Here is a 17346-nt window from a genome sequence, read left to right as displayed (position 1 = left end):
AGAATAGCACCTACTTATAAAACAGTTATAGATCTGCTGAGTCTAAAACACACATATTTACACAGAGACAGTAAGAAGCTGGTTCACGGATGTCTAAAGGCACAGAATTCACATTGTACCTAAATCACCAATGTTAATAAGTAAAAAACATGTATTTTAGGAAATGCGTTTGTGTGTAAAGGAGTGAAGCTGATATACTAGATGATCAAGAAACTGTGAAAAAAATTGCTTAGCAAAAGTGGCACAATGTTCTGCTGACCTCTTTTAGTTTCAATAGAATAACACTGCCAGATTAATATATAGATATCTAAAACATAACAAGCAGACCCAAGGTTTAAAGAAAATATTTTCACTTTGAAAACTGTTACAACTGTCAAAAGATTTAACCATATCACACTAAATTTTTAAATTCTATGCCTCTGAAAAGTAAATATATAAAAAATAATTATATCACCACTAGTTTAGACAGAGCAAGAGCTGCCACTAAAATGGAGGGGCGGCTATAACATGTGCCTTAGGAACAATTAAAAAGACAACACACTTAGTTGTATAAATTACTTGATGGGAAGACAGAATGATAAATCCCAATAAGAGGAGATGCCACACTGGTCATATCTCTAAGCAAAGACACTCAAAACTCCAGATAAGCATCTTCACAATATGCAGCTAACTCCAATGCATGGGTCATAATCAGAGAAGCACTTCCTGGTTCAGGAGCAATTATAAAAATTTATTAGACTCTTTTTAATAGAGGAATCTAAAAGAGAATTTTCCTATAAACTTCTTTTCATAAAGAATCCAAACCATTTAGCCTCTATCTTGTTAAACACCAACAGATAAATATGTCTGTTACAATAGTGGTCTTATGAGATAAAGTAGATAAAGTTTCCCCAACAAAATATTATTCACTCACTTAAAAAACGTGTTGAATAAAATGGAACCAAACCATTTGAAACGTAGAGAATTATTCATAAAAGTCCAACTCTTCATCTATGGGATTTCTTTAGCTCAAAGTTAGAGAAAGCAGCACACACATTTCATTGCTTGGCTGTCTTTTAGAAAGGAACTAGAGCTTTCTGGAACGAAAACAGGCCTAGAAAAATAACAACAGAGCTTAGTCACCAGCAAGTCCTTTCTCTACTCAATAGAGTGGTACTTTCAGGCAGAGGTTCACAGCTATGGAACAATATCCTGGAAACCCCTACAACGTGTCTCTGATGGAAATGCCAGTAAATCAAGAGCGAAGACCTAATTCCTTACTCAAACATCAACTTAAAAACTCCTTGCAACAGAGTTAAATAAAACTATGGTTGCAATAGTTCATTGAAGTTCCTCTCTGTTTCATTAGGGAGCTTTACAAAGAGCTAAAACTGAGATAGTGCTACGTGATAAATATGGAGCATGACCTCAGACTACAGCATTGAATAGCACAACTTTAATAACACACATGGTAACTGCTTTAGTGACATGCGTTTCACTTGTCTAGTAGCTAGCCACAACTCCAAAACATCAATAATATGAGTTTACAAATTTAAAAATCCCCAACAAAACCTACTATTGTAATTGTGCATAAAATGCTTCAGGTTAAAATACATCATTTCCAGGATTCACAGTTGTAAATGATAATTCCAGATGAGCAGGATCTGTTAGCATTCTCAGATTGAAACTATCAAACAGATTCATTGTTTAAGTCACCTATCTCAGTACCTCATTCAATGCAGGGAAGCAGGAGACTTTACACATTTCTGTGTTTGTTTCCAGGGGACAATCACGGTTGCCAGGTTAAAGCAGAGGAACAAGTATGAGTCCTCAAAAGTAACAGTCTACTTAGAAATGAAGGCACAGCCCTGGATGTGGACAGCTCAATCAGACACAAGATGCAATCCACCCACAAAAAAAATCAGAAAGCTAAGAAAACATACAAAACCCATTAGCTTTCAAACTTAAAAATACATTCAGAGATAGAAGCAGAAACAGAAGCTTTGGTCTTTTAAAAATGACCTTCGCAAATCAGTTTTGTGTTTGTTTCCATTTTCTTTCACAGTTTAAGCCTCAATCAAATCAGTAGTCTCTAGGGATTTTGAAATTGCTATAGATTAAAATCCTCTCTGACTCAACTGTTTGACTAATGCCGAGTATTTAATAATTCTACTTGTAAGAGACTTTTTTGATGAAACCCTGCTGTATGTTATCTTTAGATGCTCCACAGCTGCCACATAACATAAAGCATCACTGTCTTTATTTTCTTTATCACTGCGTTAGAGATGAGAAAATGTATTATCAAACAGTTCTATTACTTGGCAGACTTGGCAGAAAACAATTATACTATAATACTAATGTAGTCACTATCACCTACAAAAGCAAGGGTCTACTTCCAGGTACTAATGATACATATTCATGGCCTGCTTCCAAGGATAGGAAGTTAATAACTGTGATAGATAGACCCCAGTTAAGTTAATGAATTTCTAAACTTTATGCTTTCAATAATAAAACCATTTAAGCTATAGCATTTGGACTCTCTGCTTCCACACATCAGGCACTTTGATACTCAACAGGTTGAGTAAATTGAATCCATATATTGTATTTACGTTCTCTGTCAAGGTTGCTTCTCCACATTTGAGAGATCAAAGGCAAAACAGTCATCAACTCTGTAGCCTTCAATACTGTGTTCATTACATTTAATCAAGCGCCAACTCCACCGCACCATTCACCAACCTTAACAATATTTAAATGCATGGCATTGTTTAGCAACAAATGTAGGCACGGTATTGTTTTAACACACCACACACACACACACACACACACATACACACAATCACACATATCCCCAAACAAAAAACAAAGAGGGAGGTAAAAAAAAAAAAATTCTTCTCTACATTGTGCAAGAAAAGAAATAAAAACTGCACAGAACTACCCAGGAAACGTTTTGGAGGTGGTTTTCTACCTGAGGCAGCATCAATCACGGTGGAAATTCCCCTTCGATCTGAGACTGGACGGGATGACCCTGGCATGCTGACTGGGTCAGAGCGGACCGGCTGGATCCTGCAATGCAATTTAATTTAATTCACATATGTTACTGGCATCAAAACTGTCGCTTGCTACAACAGACCTTAAATCAGGAATGCTGGAATAGCCCAATCCATTAAAGAACCATTCATTCTAAAGCAGGGCAAACAGAGGAGCTGCAGTCCCCAATTCTTGCATGAGGCTAAAAGCACAGCCAACACTCCCTGCACTGCGGACCCCTTCTTCTCTTTGTATGTTATTCAATAGATTTTAAGTAAGGGATTGCAAAACTGACATTAACTTAAAGGGATAAATCAAGTAGAATGGGAGAGGAAACAACTGACTTTATACTGAAACCTTTGGCATTTGCAAGGGACAGAAATGAAGAGGTTTGAGAAGCTTCAAGTTCATGAATAGCACCATAGCTACTAATGTCTTCCATAAAAGGCAGCAATACTAGATGCAAAATTTTGAGTAATTCCTTTAAAATCCTTAATGAAAGTTACTTTATACATGACAACAAGCATGGGATAACAAAGCTGTGCTGAGATGTAGCTGCCAGGATTTTAGCTAGGATTGCTACCTAGTAACCAAGTTACTTCCATAAACTTACCAATTAGCGTGTAAGAATCAGAGTCTCAGATAAACCTCAATTTACTACATACAATTTCAAGTTGCTTAAGAATGATGAATCTATAAATGTCAAGTCTGTTTCCAGCTGTATTACATTAATACTATTAACATAAAAATATCTGTATGACTAAAAGATTTGAGAGTCCCAGGCAACTTAGAGAAAGAAAAACTTGTTATAACAATGTAAGCATGCGTTTTTGGTAATTCATTCACTCAACAAGTATTTGCTGAGTATTAATCGTGTATCAGTATTATTGTAGGAACAAGCAGAAACAAAACACGATGTACAAGGTCTACGTATGGATATACAGTTCAGCACATTCATAACTGATGCAAAAGAAAACTAAAGTATGAAAATGAATGAAATAGGTAAGAAAAGCTCACACGAGGTAATGGAGGAATGAATGCACGGTCCACAGCAGCTTGAGATCCTGTGGAGCTGTAACAGGAATGGGGTCTGTATACAGCGACAGGACATGTACATAAGCCGAGGAGCAAGAAGTGCCCTTCAAGCATAGAACCAGAGCAAGCGGACACCTGGATTTGTGAGTGAGCATGATAAAAGCAAGGTGTCTTAAGGAGCATGATTTGGCTGAAGCAAAGACGGTAGAGTAGATAGATATTGGTGGAAGAATAAGAGGTTGATAAGCACCACAGGGCAAATTATAGAAGCCTGAAATGCGAAGTATGGATGCAGAAAAAGAGCAGTTATTGAAAGCACAGTTTGAAGGTATGTGTACTTGTTGTATGAAAGAAAGAAATGGGAGGGAGATGAAGGATGATGCAGTTGATCTAGTATTGGAAGTTGGAAATGTTGATATACAAATACTGATCACGGTTACAGTGGACAATATGGTGTACTACCCAATATTTGTTCTACTCCAGCTTATTTTTTTAAGCCACTCATGGTAATCCCATCATCTCATGCAGAGATTAATTAGCTCTGGGAGGGGCAAGCCTACGCAAATTTGGGCCAGTGAGAAAAGAGGAGCAGTTTCTGGAAAAGATGTTTTCTGGTTTCTTAAGAGAAACAAGAAACTAGCCTGTCAGATATAGTCAGTTCATCCAAAGTAAAGCCCCCTCCTGATCTAAACAACTGATGTGGGCTAATAAATTTTCTATTATTAATTCAACTTATACTGCGGTTTCTGAATAATCCAGAGCTGTGGGTGGGGGGTGAATGGGGCTACAGATGAAACAAGACTGGCCATGAATCGATGTGTTGAAGCTGGGCAACAGATACACAGAGGTTTATTCTATTATTCTCTTTAACTTTACATGTTTGTATATGTTTGAAATTCTCCCATAATTAAAAAAAGGCAAAAATAAAAACAAACTGGTAGGAGCGATGGAAATGTTTTGGAATTAGTGAATATACTAAAAACCACTGAATTGTACAGTGAGTTTTATGTTATGTGAACTACATATCAATTAAAATAAAATAACATGAACAAGGTCTGAGGATTTAATGTATAACGTGGTGACTATTGTTGATAACATTGTATGGTATAAGTGAAATTTGCTAAAAGAGTAGAACTTAACTGTTCTCACACACAAAAAAATCACAACACGTATATATAAATAGGTGAGTTGATGGATGTGTTAATTAACTATAGATGAAAAAATAAAATAAAATGTAACCAATTTCTCAGGAGCTACTCTTGAGCGGAAAACTAGACTTAGCATCTCAGCTTCTTTTACATTATCTGTTTCTCAGGTCTATTAATAAATATTTCATTGAGCTTTTTTACATTTTAAACCCTGCTCTGAGTAAGGAGCCGCTAGGAGGGAGGTTAAGCCACGCCTGATTCCCATATGGATATGGCAGTCAACATTACACCTGCCTGCTCCTGATTTTGGTTAGGATATAGGGAGGCAGGCTATCACAGCATGACCCAATTCCTGGTGATATGCGGGATAGGACAAGGTACTGGGCATAAAGGGTCAGCTGAGCCAAACAAACCTAAACAAAGCCTCCACTTTAAAGGACAAAGTAAGGCAAACAACCATAGTGCCAGTGTGCATAAGCCTAAAGAAATGTAGAAGGAACAGGGGTGAGGAGCCAGGATAGAGTGATGATACACAAGAATGAAGAGAACAGAAATAGTTGGATTTATAACTGGACGCTGGGTAGGAAACAGCATAAACAGGACACTTGCAATTGAAATGGTGTGAGTCAAATCTGAATTTCCCATCAAAATTGTGTTCTAATGGAGGTTAAGGGCTTAACCAAGGGACTATATGCTCAAATTTTTAAATATAAATTACAAGTCCAATGAAAAGAAATTTATAAACCTTTGACCCAATATAAAGGTTTCTAAAGTTTATATGTGTCCAAGAAACAGGACAACATTCTAATCAAATGTAAACAATTTAAAGTCATTTAGATAACAAATACTGGGAGCTCTCTAGCAGAAGAAAAAGGAAAGTCCCTGAAGAAAAGTCTGGAAGGATTTCAGGAATGTAGCTTTGCCTGAAGAAGCAAGTTAGATAGCTCTTAGACAAAGGATTATGTCTGAAGTAATGAGTAACTGGGAAAGCTGGAGGAGGTCACAAAACAAGAGCTGTACATATAGGAGCTAGAGGTGGCCTCCAAAGGTAAGGGCCAGGGTCTGACTGCAGCAGCAGATGATAGTCATCAGAAAAAAAAGAAACAGTCTTACGAATAGTTCAGTAAAGAGAATAAACATAGCTTTATGGGTTGTCTATTTTAAATGCCTTACTATTAACATTTAAGTAACTAAGTGACTTATAAACATGAGTGACTATGCATTGAATCACTAAGTTGAGGACTGACTCAACTTGACTTCCTGACAATGGATTCACTATCTAAACTAGAGCATATTTTACAAGTTGTAGCAGTGAAAACTGAGCTAGCATCCACTGTATTGTCACTATTGCCTGACATCTTGGGGAAAAGTGCCCTTTCTTGAAAGCTGAAGAAAATACACTGGACAAGATAAAGCAAAAACACATGGAAGATAGAAATAAAATAGAAAGCAAACGAAACAAATAGAAAACTAAAACACTAAAAAAGGTATTAAAAGAGACATGTTTCATTCTATGAGTTATTCTTAAGAAAAACATCAAGGCTTAATTAATCCACTCTGCATCAGCTTTTGCTTTGTTGCAAAGACTTGTTATCAATGTTGACAAAGAGGTAGATAAAAACATATTTCTAACATATGATACGGACATATTTTCCCACAATTTTTATAAAAAATTAAAAGTTAAGGCTGTGCCAGTGGTTTAGGGGTTAAGTTCGTGCGCTCTGCTTTGGTGGGCCAGCGTTCACAGGTTCAGATCCCAGGCATAGACCTATACACAACTCTTCAAGCCATGCTGTGGTGGCACCCCACATACAAAATAGAGGAAGGTCGGCACAGGCGTTAGCTCAGCAACAACCTTCCTCAAGCAAAAAGAGGAACATTGGCAACAGATGTTAGCTCAGGGCCAATCTTCCTCACCAAAAAAAAAAGAATGCAAGAAAAGGGTCAGAGGGCTATTTTAAATTCAAATAAAGATACATTATAGAACTTTGTTCGAGAGAAAACAAGGAAAGGGAGATTCTAATATTGCATTAGTCTGAGCCCTTCCTTGTCTCTTGTACCCTAATGTGTCAAGTCTTAGTGTAACAAATTCAACTACTACACAAACCTGAGATTGCAAAATTCAAAAAGTTCTCAGTTGCATTAAAAAAAAAACCCTAATCATAAAAAGTATACTTTGTAAACTTTGCATTATGATTCTCATAAGTGAGGATCAGAGAATATATATGATAAAAAACTATATATTCTCATCCTTATATAGATGATAAACTAGAAGTGAATTTATATCAACACTTTCTCATCCAAAAACTTTTTAAAGCCTAAAAGATGGACTTTGCCAGATTAGGAGAGATGAAGTTTAGTTGAAAGACAAAACATCAGAAAGATTAGGAAAGATATCATCAGATTTTAAGCAGTTGGAAACATGAGTAAGGCATCATAAAATGACATGGCTCTAAAAAGTGTACTGAATATTAGATTTAGGAAAATACAATTCAAAAACATAAATATTTATTGGACGTGATAAGATCCCACATAAGATCTCCAATGATAACAATGAATCACAACTCACAGTGAATGTATTCTGCAACACGATACTGTGCCAAAAGAGGAAATGTAAATATTACACAAGATGCTCATTATGAATGAACATGTTAATCTGGTCAAATCACTCCCTTCCTCTTATTTCTTACCTGAGACTGTTGAGATCAAGATCATCTGTATCAAAATCCAAAAGAGGCTGTGGAGTATCACTTGGACCATGAGACTGCAACACAGATGAACTGGATGATATGACTGTGGTCTGGCCTGAGGGATGGATGGTTTTGAACTGGAACTGTGGACCCATCCACAGACGTCTGTGGGGTCCAGTGTGTGTTACAATTTCTACCTGGAACAGATTAGGAATCATCACTTAAATGTATTATGACCTTCCTTTGAGAGTCTTGCATGATCCCCCCATCCCATCTCTGAACACACACAGTCTCCGAGGAGCCCAGCGTAACCAAGTGGGAGAGGGACAGGGCAGCCACAATCAAAAGGCAAGATAATCACAGCTGATACAGACATTCACTACATCCCTCTACTGGTTTTCACCAAAATAAAAATTTCATTTTGAGTGTGTCTGTGTGTGAAGATATACGTATATACACGAATGTAAACACACACACAACACAAAAATCACATGAGAGTGAAGAGACCAGTTGCCTGCTTCATATAACTAGTGTCAGCTCCCTAAGGACTACCTTTTTCATTCATTCTAGACAGTACTTACCACTTTGTGAGCATGCATGGAATACTACACCTATCAATCCACAGATTAAAAGTAATTCCTTCACTGAGGATCAAGCTCATGACAAACTTGAAATTGTTCTTGAACTATCCAAGGAAAAGAAAAGGTCTGAAATAATTTTCAACACCCAAAGCCAGTTTTTTTTTCCACAATGAAATATTGTAATATTTACCATACTGCTTTCAAAATCCCCCAAAATCACTTTTACATGAAGAGAGTATTATATATTTTCTCTCAAACTAGATTTGTCTTCAAAATGCCATTACTTAGAGTGTTTTCTCAACTACCATGAACATGGACACAGGTATTTTAAGTGCTGCAAAACAGTAATACCACAATGTTTTATGAATTTCATGCTCTATGGAGAGGGTAGGGAATGTTGCCAATACAATATTAAATATGTTAAAGACAAAGCAGAGAGTAGAAGACACTGGGTAAAACTGGAAAATAAACATATTATATGATTTTACAAGTCAGCAACTTGAATAAGAGACTAAACACAGAAACCTTTGGTGAAAGGCTATTTCTCAATGTCTTTTAATTGCTACATCCATGTCTGTGTACACATACTTTATGGAATTGACTTCCCATGTGCCTTATTTTTGCCCTGAGTTCTTTTATATTTAATCACATTTCTCTGATCGTGGTGATTAATTCTTAACAAAACATAACTGAAAAGGCTCACGGAGTGCGGCTCTGTGTTTGTAAGTCCTAAAGGGCAAAAGCATCATGGTCTTGGAACAATATTCACATTCCCACTAATCACAGGGAGAAAACCACTCAGATTTAGGACAGTGATTTCGGATTCAAGTAGTTGTATTCAGCAATGTAAATTAGGCCACAGATAAAGCATTCTGTGTATTTTAAGCTCAAAACCATCCGTGTCACAGAGCCGAGAGGTAAACAGATGCCTGTGCGATTTCACTGAGGCAATGGCCAGATGTTCCTAGTCACTCCCCTGTTGTGTGCGGTACAAACATATTGTGTAGACTTTCACACTGACAGCACACATTACCCCTTTTTCTAATTGAAAAGTTGAAGTGAAGGACAGTGGTTTCTTTGCCAGCATTCTTTTTTTTCCCTTTATCATGGCATTCATATGCCAGGAACTGAAGCATCGACCCTCCTTCAAGGAGCTTTCCGTGAATACTTTAGGTGTGAAGAAACGTATGTCACCTAGAAACAATCTGACTCTCCAGTTTCCAGATACCCTTTAGTTTTGCAGCTACCCTCCCCAAGAAAGCAACGAAACTGCACCGGGCTCCACTGAGGCATCTGTCTGCTGAAAAGCCGCTGGATTGGTAACCTGAGACAGGTCATTAACTTCACCAGATGATGTCAGACTGGAGGCAGACATAACAGCATTTGTAACGAAGTCATTTGTAATCTCATCATTTTGAAATCTGCCCAAGTATCTTTTATTTCAAAGCCTCTGAGATGAAGACAGCTTCACCTGGCGAGGGGAGGAAGGGTCGGTGGAAGCTGTCACAGGACTGGTCTAGAAACCACTGAAGCAGCGTTCCAGTTTAGGGAAGGAGGCCCAGGTGGGCACAATCAGGACTTGAGACTAGAATGCTGAACTTTCCTAATCAAAGGATGAGCTCAATCTGCAGAAAATATAGGCTCCGCAAAACGAATCCCAAGGATTATTGAATGGCTTCACTGTTTTAACAAGGTCAATTCTTATTTTAACCCAAAGAGTCCACCTAAAATCCAAAGTCCTAAGGGATATAAATGGATTGTTTCAAAGATATGCATATTTTATGCCCTCTATATGAAAGCTAATGTACAGACACATATACATGTGTGTATCTATCTATATAAAAGTGTATATATAAAATATATGTATATGTGTCTCTGCAGCAATATTTATGGGAAATTCTTCACATGGAAAGACGATTAACTATTGGTGATCCTAAAAAGAGTCTCCAATTCTGCCCATTTTCCTCTAAGGAAAATAGTTTTTAAAATTCAAATGGAAAATGGATTTCTGTTTTCTATCACTATAATAGGCCAAATATTTCACAGTTTTACCTGAGAAAGCCATTCTTCATCTTCCTGTCCACTATGATCAGAAGCTAAACTGTCATAGGACCCATGCCGAGTAATGGGCCCAGGACTTCCAGGGGGAACCACTAGAGGAGAAAAAAAGACACATTTAAACAACGTTAATCCATGCAGTGGAAAAATGAAGGTGGGCACAACCATCTTGGATACTGTGATAATTTATAAGATAAAATATGACATTTAATGCACAAAGGCAATTCAAATAATTAATGAACAAGAAAAAACACCGAATTTCTTAGGAATAAGAAAGATCTCCAATTAAGAGTACACTTTAAAAAAAATCTACAGGGATTTAGTCATGACATATATCTCTGTAAAAGAAACAAACAACTAACTGCATCTTAACAGCACAAGTACATTAAGGAACAAGGACAGTCCCATTACACTGCACCAGTGTATTTCCTAGTCTCCAAGATTTAGGACATTTCAATCACCTCCAATTAACCAAGGAATCAATTTGACGCAGTTCCTATAATTTGGGAAGGAATTTTTAAAACAAGTGTCAAATAATAAGATTCTTTACGAGTCTATTTAATAGTTTCATATAAATGGAAGTCACAAAAATGCAGTTTTAATTTTAAAACTTTTAGTTCCTGAAACATTTCATTTATTCAAAGAACTATTTCATTTTTTTTGGATACTTCAGTAGTTTCCCTGATTCTTAAGTGGTAGGACATAGGCTTAAAATACAAAGGGCCTACTTTCGCATACGGAGAGGAACCTTCGCTTAGTCAAAGCAATAAAATGGTTCAACAAACATTTATTGACTCCCTACTATGAACCAACAAAAGTTCTTACTATTATCCCAACAAAAACTTGGCATGATTCCTGCTTTTCTATGATTTTGAATGATATCATGAACAAAAGAATACCATAATAATTATCTAATTAATTCTTACACATCCTCTTGGAAATAACTTTGGTATATACTGCAAAACTGATAAGTAAATTCATGCCTGCTCAAAGCTGAGTTGTTCCCAAACCATCTGTCATCTTTTTAATAAATACATTTTACATTAAATTCTTAATGTAGAACAGAGAAAGAGGATCGCTCAAACCCCCACCCGCTAAATACTAGTCAAGAAGGTGACTAAGGACAAATATATAGAGGTCAGGATATACTCTGGAAAGCAGCAGAGGACAGAGAAGATTTTAATGAGATGAGAGACTGACTAGGTCATGCAGATATCTGTGGGGGAAATGTTACAAAGAGAGTATCACATAACAAGATTTCGAAGTGGAAACATACAGGAAATGTTTCAGTAATATCAGGAGGCCCGTGTGGTTGAGTGTGGTCAGACAGGTTGAGAGTGGAAGATGAGTCAGTAAGACGAAGGAGGCAGGGAGGGAGGACTAGAAGATCCTTCATCTAAACCATATAAACCAGCAGATCCTTCATATAAACACATATAAAAATACATACACAGAAATACACACACATACATACATCCCCCAATCCCCCCTGGTATATCGCCTGAAGACAGCAAAATACACTCGGTGATTTTTTTTTTTCAGTTTTTATTTACTCGCAAGAAGCATGATCTGCTTTTCTGAGAAAGGGTTTTGTTTTGTTTTGTGTTGTGTTGTGTTGTTTTATTTGGTGAGGAAGATTAGCCCTGAGCTAACATCTGTTGCCAATCTTCCTCTTTTTGCTTGAGAAAGATTGTCCCTGAGCTAACATCTGTGGCAATCTTCTTCTATTTTATATGTGGGATGCCACCACAGCATGGCTGGATGAGGGGTGTGTAGGTCCGAGCCCAGTATCCGAACCCACAAATCCCAGGTCACCAAAGCAGAAAGCAAGACTTAACCACTACTTCACCGGCCCGGCCCCTTATTTCTTTCTTTAAATAACGCTAGGGTAATGTGCTAGAAAGACACTGGAAAGCGTTAAAGAGAAGTGAAAAATGATACTCTTGTGTAACTCATCAGTACTTAATGTGAATTTTTCCAAGAGTTTACATTGCACTCTGTATAGGCTGAGCCTAGGCCAGGACTTGTCTCAGAATAAGCACTTCATAGGTATTAAGTAAATGGATGGAGTTTTGGATGCTGGACTAAGTAATGACACCAGAATAGTTGGACATTTATTTATCCATCACCAAAATGGGATAAACTTAAAAGTCATCCAATGGCAAGGCTGGGGGGTGGAGTAGGATTATAGATGAAACGAGATTAGTTTCATGAGTGGATCACTGTTGAAGCTGTATGATAGGTACGTGGAGAGTCATTATACTATTGTTTTCTAATTTTGTGTATATTTGGAATTTCCCACAGTGAAAAGTTAAAAGAGAATCCTCATCCTCCCAACCCTTCTCTGCTTTCCAGAGAAAGTGGTAAAAATACCAAACATACATCTATGAAACATTCAATCTCAATCCTAAATTGCTAAAGAGACACTATAAGAAGAGTTTCTATACCTTATGTTTACTAAAAAACAGTTTTCCAATTAAGAATGCTTTGAAACATTCAGAAGATTCACAATATAAAAATACAAGTCTGGTAGGATAACAGTTTCAACATAGAATAAATATCCTTCCCTCTCCCTCGCATTTCTTTACATTTAAAAATTTCCCTCAATGCAAGCAGGAAGAAGATCCCCTGTTCACTACCTTGGGGAAGCAATGACATACCAGGTTACTATGAAAAAAGAATCCAAAACCTTGAACTGGGATAAGAAAAAAAGTTTGAAAGTGAATAAGAGCAAAGCTTCCATGCTCTCTAAGCAGCCAATTATTAGGAAAGATATTCTGAGACCGGAGCAACAGTACCATAAACAGAAAGAAGGAAAAAGAGGGTCCCTGAGGATAGGGTAGGAAAGGTAGGAAATGACAGAATCCCAGGAGTTTTAGAGATGAACAGCTGTGAAAAATCCTATCTTCCTTCTTGGGTAGAGTTGAAGGAAGTAGCAAAAGCTCCCACATGGTGCAAGGGTAGAAGAGATGTGGACACAGTATGTGTGCAAGCCAAGACTGTGTGACAGCCTTCCCAAGCTCCTGGTGCAGCAGATGAGAATAATATTTACTATGTGTCCAAGAGTAATATGGACAAGGTCCAGACAACTGACAGGCTTTGAAAAGGCTTTGAAGTAGAAACAAGGATGAATGCCGAAGAGACCTAAATGAACCGATAACCAATGATCAGGGAGTGAACTGGGACATCTCAGTGGTGACAATGGGGATAAAATGTTCCCAACTCTCCCATCTCATAGCTTTGCACTCTGTAAACCCTACAGAATTTAGGTGCAATTTTGGAGGGGGTTATAATTGACTGAGATTAATTTTTTCACATTTGTTAGAATGGAGGCACCAAAGAGAACTTGAGAGTTTATTTATAGAAAAATTGTTACATATCTTGCAAGCCTGAGTTTAATACACCAACAAACATATCTTTTACTTAAAGAAAAATGTTCAGTATCTTTTATATTTACCAACCGTTCTTAGATAATTAATAAACTTGGGACAGGAAAAGAAGATGGAATTTTAAAATAAAAATCTCTGCCATGTTCTATCCCTACCTTTAGTACAGTAATTTAAGACAAGCCTATCCATCTAACAAAAAGGATACACTATCAATTTACTTTAGAGAATACAACTTCAAAAGTACTGCTTCTCCACACAGGCATTTGATAAGTATAGATCAACAAGCAAGGACAGGACGAGCAGATCATTATGAGGCAACTGTGAGCCAGACTTTGTTTATATTGTGTTCTCAGGAAAGCAGATCATGCTTCTAGCGCGTAAATAAAAGCTAAAAAAATCACTAAGTGTATTTTGCTGTCTTACAGTGATATATGGGGGTGTGTGTGTACGTATTTGTGTGTTTCTCCTTCTCTATTTTTTATATGTGTTTATACAAAAAGCAAACAAAAACAAATCTGATTCAGCACCGACCTTTGCAAATCAGTCCTGCTAATCTAAACCCAAAAAACTCCCAAATCAGTAAAACAACATAAGTAAAATTATGAACAGAAAGATTAAATGCTCCTTTGACAATGTCCCTAAGTCTGAATCCCACACAACAAAATTCTGAATATTCCACAATGGAAAATATCACTTCATAATATAACTTCTCAAATCTATAAATAGTTTGCACAAGTTCTCTGGTTTTGAATTTTTAGATGTCTTCTGCACCATAATGTAAGGATGAATGAGTATAGAATTTTTAAAAATTTCCCACATACAATATAGTATATAGGCGTTAGAGAAATTTAAAAGTATTGATTTAGATTCTGTTAAACTATAGGTACAAAGTACTAAGCTATTCAAATAATAATGGCTAAATTAAAGAGTGATAAACGTATTAACAGACATCTAAAGTGACACGCTGAAGTCTCCTTTTAACATTGGTTAAAAAGTGTATTGGGCATGGTTTAGATATTCAGGAAAAAATCAGGTCTCATAACTCTGGAGTTCACAACAGGGTACATACGGTCTAGGTGCTCCCGTAGGATGAAAGAATAAAAGGAATAATTACTTGCTCCTAGCACCGTTTGCTTTTCAAGCAATGAAAGAAAAAAGGATTTAACAATGCATATCTAAGTTAAAAGACTAACCACTTATGGGTTAGAAGCATCCTCTTTGCATAAACTAACACAAAGCACAATACCACACAATGAGCAGCACTTATTTATGAAACCAGTGAAGGGAAAATCTATCTGGTTCTGTTCTCTTCTGTTCTTCCCTACATTTTTGAACTCCCAGTAATAAATTCTCTTAGCTGCAGTCCTGGAAGCTTCAGAGGACATGGCTAATCAACCACAGGTTCTGCTGCTGGTGAACTCCACGCCCCCAACTTTGGGAGATGTTAAAAAGCTGTTCTACTCCCTGAAATGAATCTCAATGGTACTGGAAACAGGGAAAACTGCTTCTCAAATAAGGAGGAAAATGCTGATTCAAATGCTATCTAGTTTTTTATGTGAGACATAGCTCTCTGCTTTAGCTTCTATTAAAAACCTAAAATATGTTCATATGCTGAATATATAGAACTAGAAAGAAATTTAGAGGCTTTTAATACGATGAAACAAAGATGGACCCAAAGGTTTTTATTTGGAGAAGTGAGTGGGAGCTGGGTCATCCTGGCAGCTGAGTGGGCAATGGAATAAAGTATTCTTGAGATTCAGGACCAGACACAGCTTTTGTTTCCCCTGCTCCCTACCACATCCCCACCAATCCTCCGCAAACAATAAAACCCTTCCCATGCTGAAGTCTTTAGCGGAGACCGGAGAGGTGAATAATGTCGTGCCAGCGTTATTCAGTCCTTTAGGTTATTTAGGGGAACAACATTCCTTTTTCTAGCAACAGAGAAATTTGTGAGTTAAATGACATCATGCTGCCTTGAATGAAACAGCTCAGGCTCAAAGTTCACCCAAAGGCCAACAGTGATAAACTCTCGTCCAAGGACAAACTTCAATATATTTTTGGTACTTATTAAAAACAGCGTTTATATAGCAGCCATACAATGAGAGGGCTCTTTACCAAACTCTGTTTCTGATCAGAAAGCACTTAGGACCTGAGGAAGAAATTCTGCTTGGAAATTTAGTTTCTTAGCATAGAAAGTAAAATTTGCCTTTTAAAAAGAAAGGCTCAAAAGACAAATAATCCAAAAGCGAAATGGTCTAAGGCATTTCCGAATGAACAAACAATTCACAAAAGAGGAAATACAGCAGCCAACAAATGTATGTAAATAGTAGCAATCAGAGACCTGCAAATTTAAACAACTTACGCTTTCATACTATCAAACTGGCAAAAATTAAACCCTGGCCTTTTTAAAAGTAATTTTTTAAAAAGGACAAATGCTCACAGGTCAAAAATAACACACCTAACTACCCTAAGAAATGGGTAGCTTTCTTATTAAAGGAGCAACTATTTCTACTGAGGTCTAGAAAGAAATTTTCTTTCTGATTTATAAATGTTTCCATTTAAATGTACAGGAATTCACTGAATTTCATTCACAGAGGACTTAAGCAGTAACACTGTATATTACCGGCTATTCTGTTTATTAGGAGCCACTTCTTGTACCAGTGCAACAACAGCTGAAGTGTTACAATACATAAAAGGGAACAAGCTTTACCTACGTTACATATTAAACGGATCAATGATCTTCCTTGCACCCTGACCCTGTGGTACTATAGATGTTTTCTAATTAATTATTAAAGTTTTCTAACAGTCAGTCATTGTACATCTCTGGTTTCACTTTCCTTTTATTCCACGTTCCCAGAAGAACAGTCACAGCAATATATAATTAGAAAAATGACATATCCTCATTGCCTATGAGATAATAGATTTCACCGGATAACTGACAACACTGCATGTATCTCCTCCCCACTCAGCTCTGTCTCCTCTTCCCTACCCCCAAAGTATCATAGACTATTCCCACAGAAAGCATAAACTAAGGAGCTTTCATTTCTTATTCCTGCTGCCATAATGGTCATTTGACATTTAGCATCTGGACAAGTTATACCTGGGGGTAGTCTGAAAGGGTTCATAATTTAGTTTAGCTCTTCAGTGTTAACCCTAAATATCATAAAATGAAGAGAAAGAATAAAACATAATGGCTTCATGCTATTAGCAAGATCAGCTACTCCACTAAAAATTTCAAACTGCCCCAATATACTTCTGAGAACTGAATAGACCACAACAATCCCTTCAAAATTAAGATCAAGCTGGAGGGGCCCAGCCTGGTGGTGCAGCGGTTAAGTGCATACGTTCTGCTTCTCGGCAGCCTGGGGTTCACCGGTTCAGATCCCAGGTATGGACATGGCACCACTTGGCAAAAGCCATGCTGTGGTAGGCGTCCCAC

At 37.1% G+C, this 17346-nt stretch overlaps 1 protein-coding gene across 20 annotated transcripts in view; it reads right to left on the bottom strand.

Annotated features, from left to right (window-relative positions):
- Positions 1-17346, bottom strand: part of BCAS3 (BCAS3 microtubule associated cell migration factor) — a 569848-nt gene that overhangs the window by 254479 nt on the left and 298023 nt on the right. For 18 of the 20 annotated variants that reach the window (XR_011493725.1, XR_011493724.1, XM_014856948.3 and 15 more), the window contains 3 exons: positions 10513-10613; positions 7880-8076; positions 2945-3042 (listed from right to left, as the gene is read on the bottom strand). Coding sequence is in view for 18 of the 20 variants with exons in the window: in XM_014856948.3 (XP_014712434.1) it covers positions 2945-3042; positions 7880-8076; positions 10513-10613 (396 nt within the window). In the remaining 2 variants the exon portion in view is untranslated. Of the gene's footprint in view, positions 1-913; positions 1094-2944; positions 3043-7879; positions 8077-10512; positions 10614-17346 lie in introns of those variants that run through there. The other 2 variants (XM_070482862.1, XM_070482861.1) reach the window with 2 other exon arrangements.

The sequence above is a fragment of the Equus asinus genome, chromosome 13 (genome assembly GCF_041296235.1).
Source record: "Equus asinus isolate D_3611 breed Donkey chromosome 13, EquAss-T2T_v2, whole genome shotgun sequence".
Classification (NCBI taxonomy): Eukaryota; Metazoa; Chordata; class Mammalia; order Perissodactyla; family Equidae; genus Equus; species Equus asinus.
Note: the sequence above shows the minus strand (reverse complement) of the source record. Positions and strands in the feature narration are given on the sequence as shown.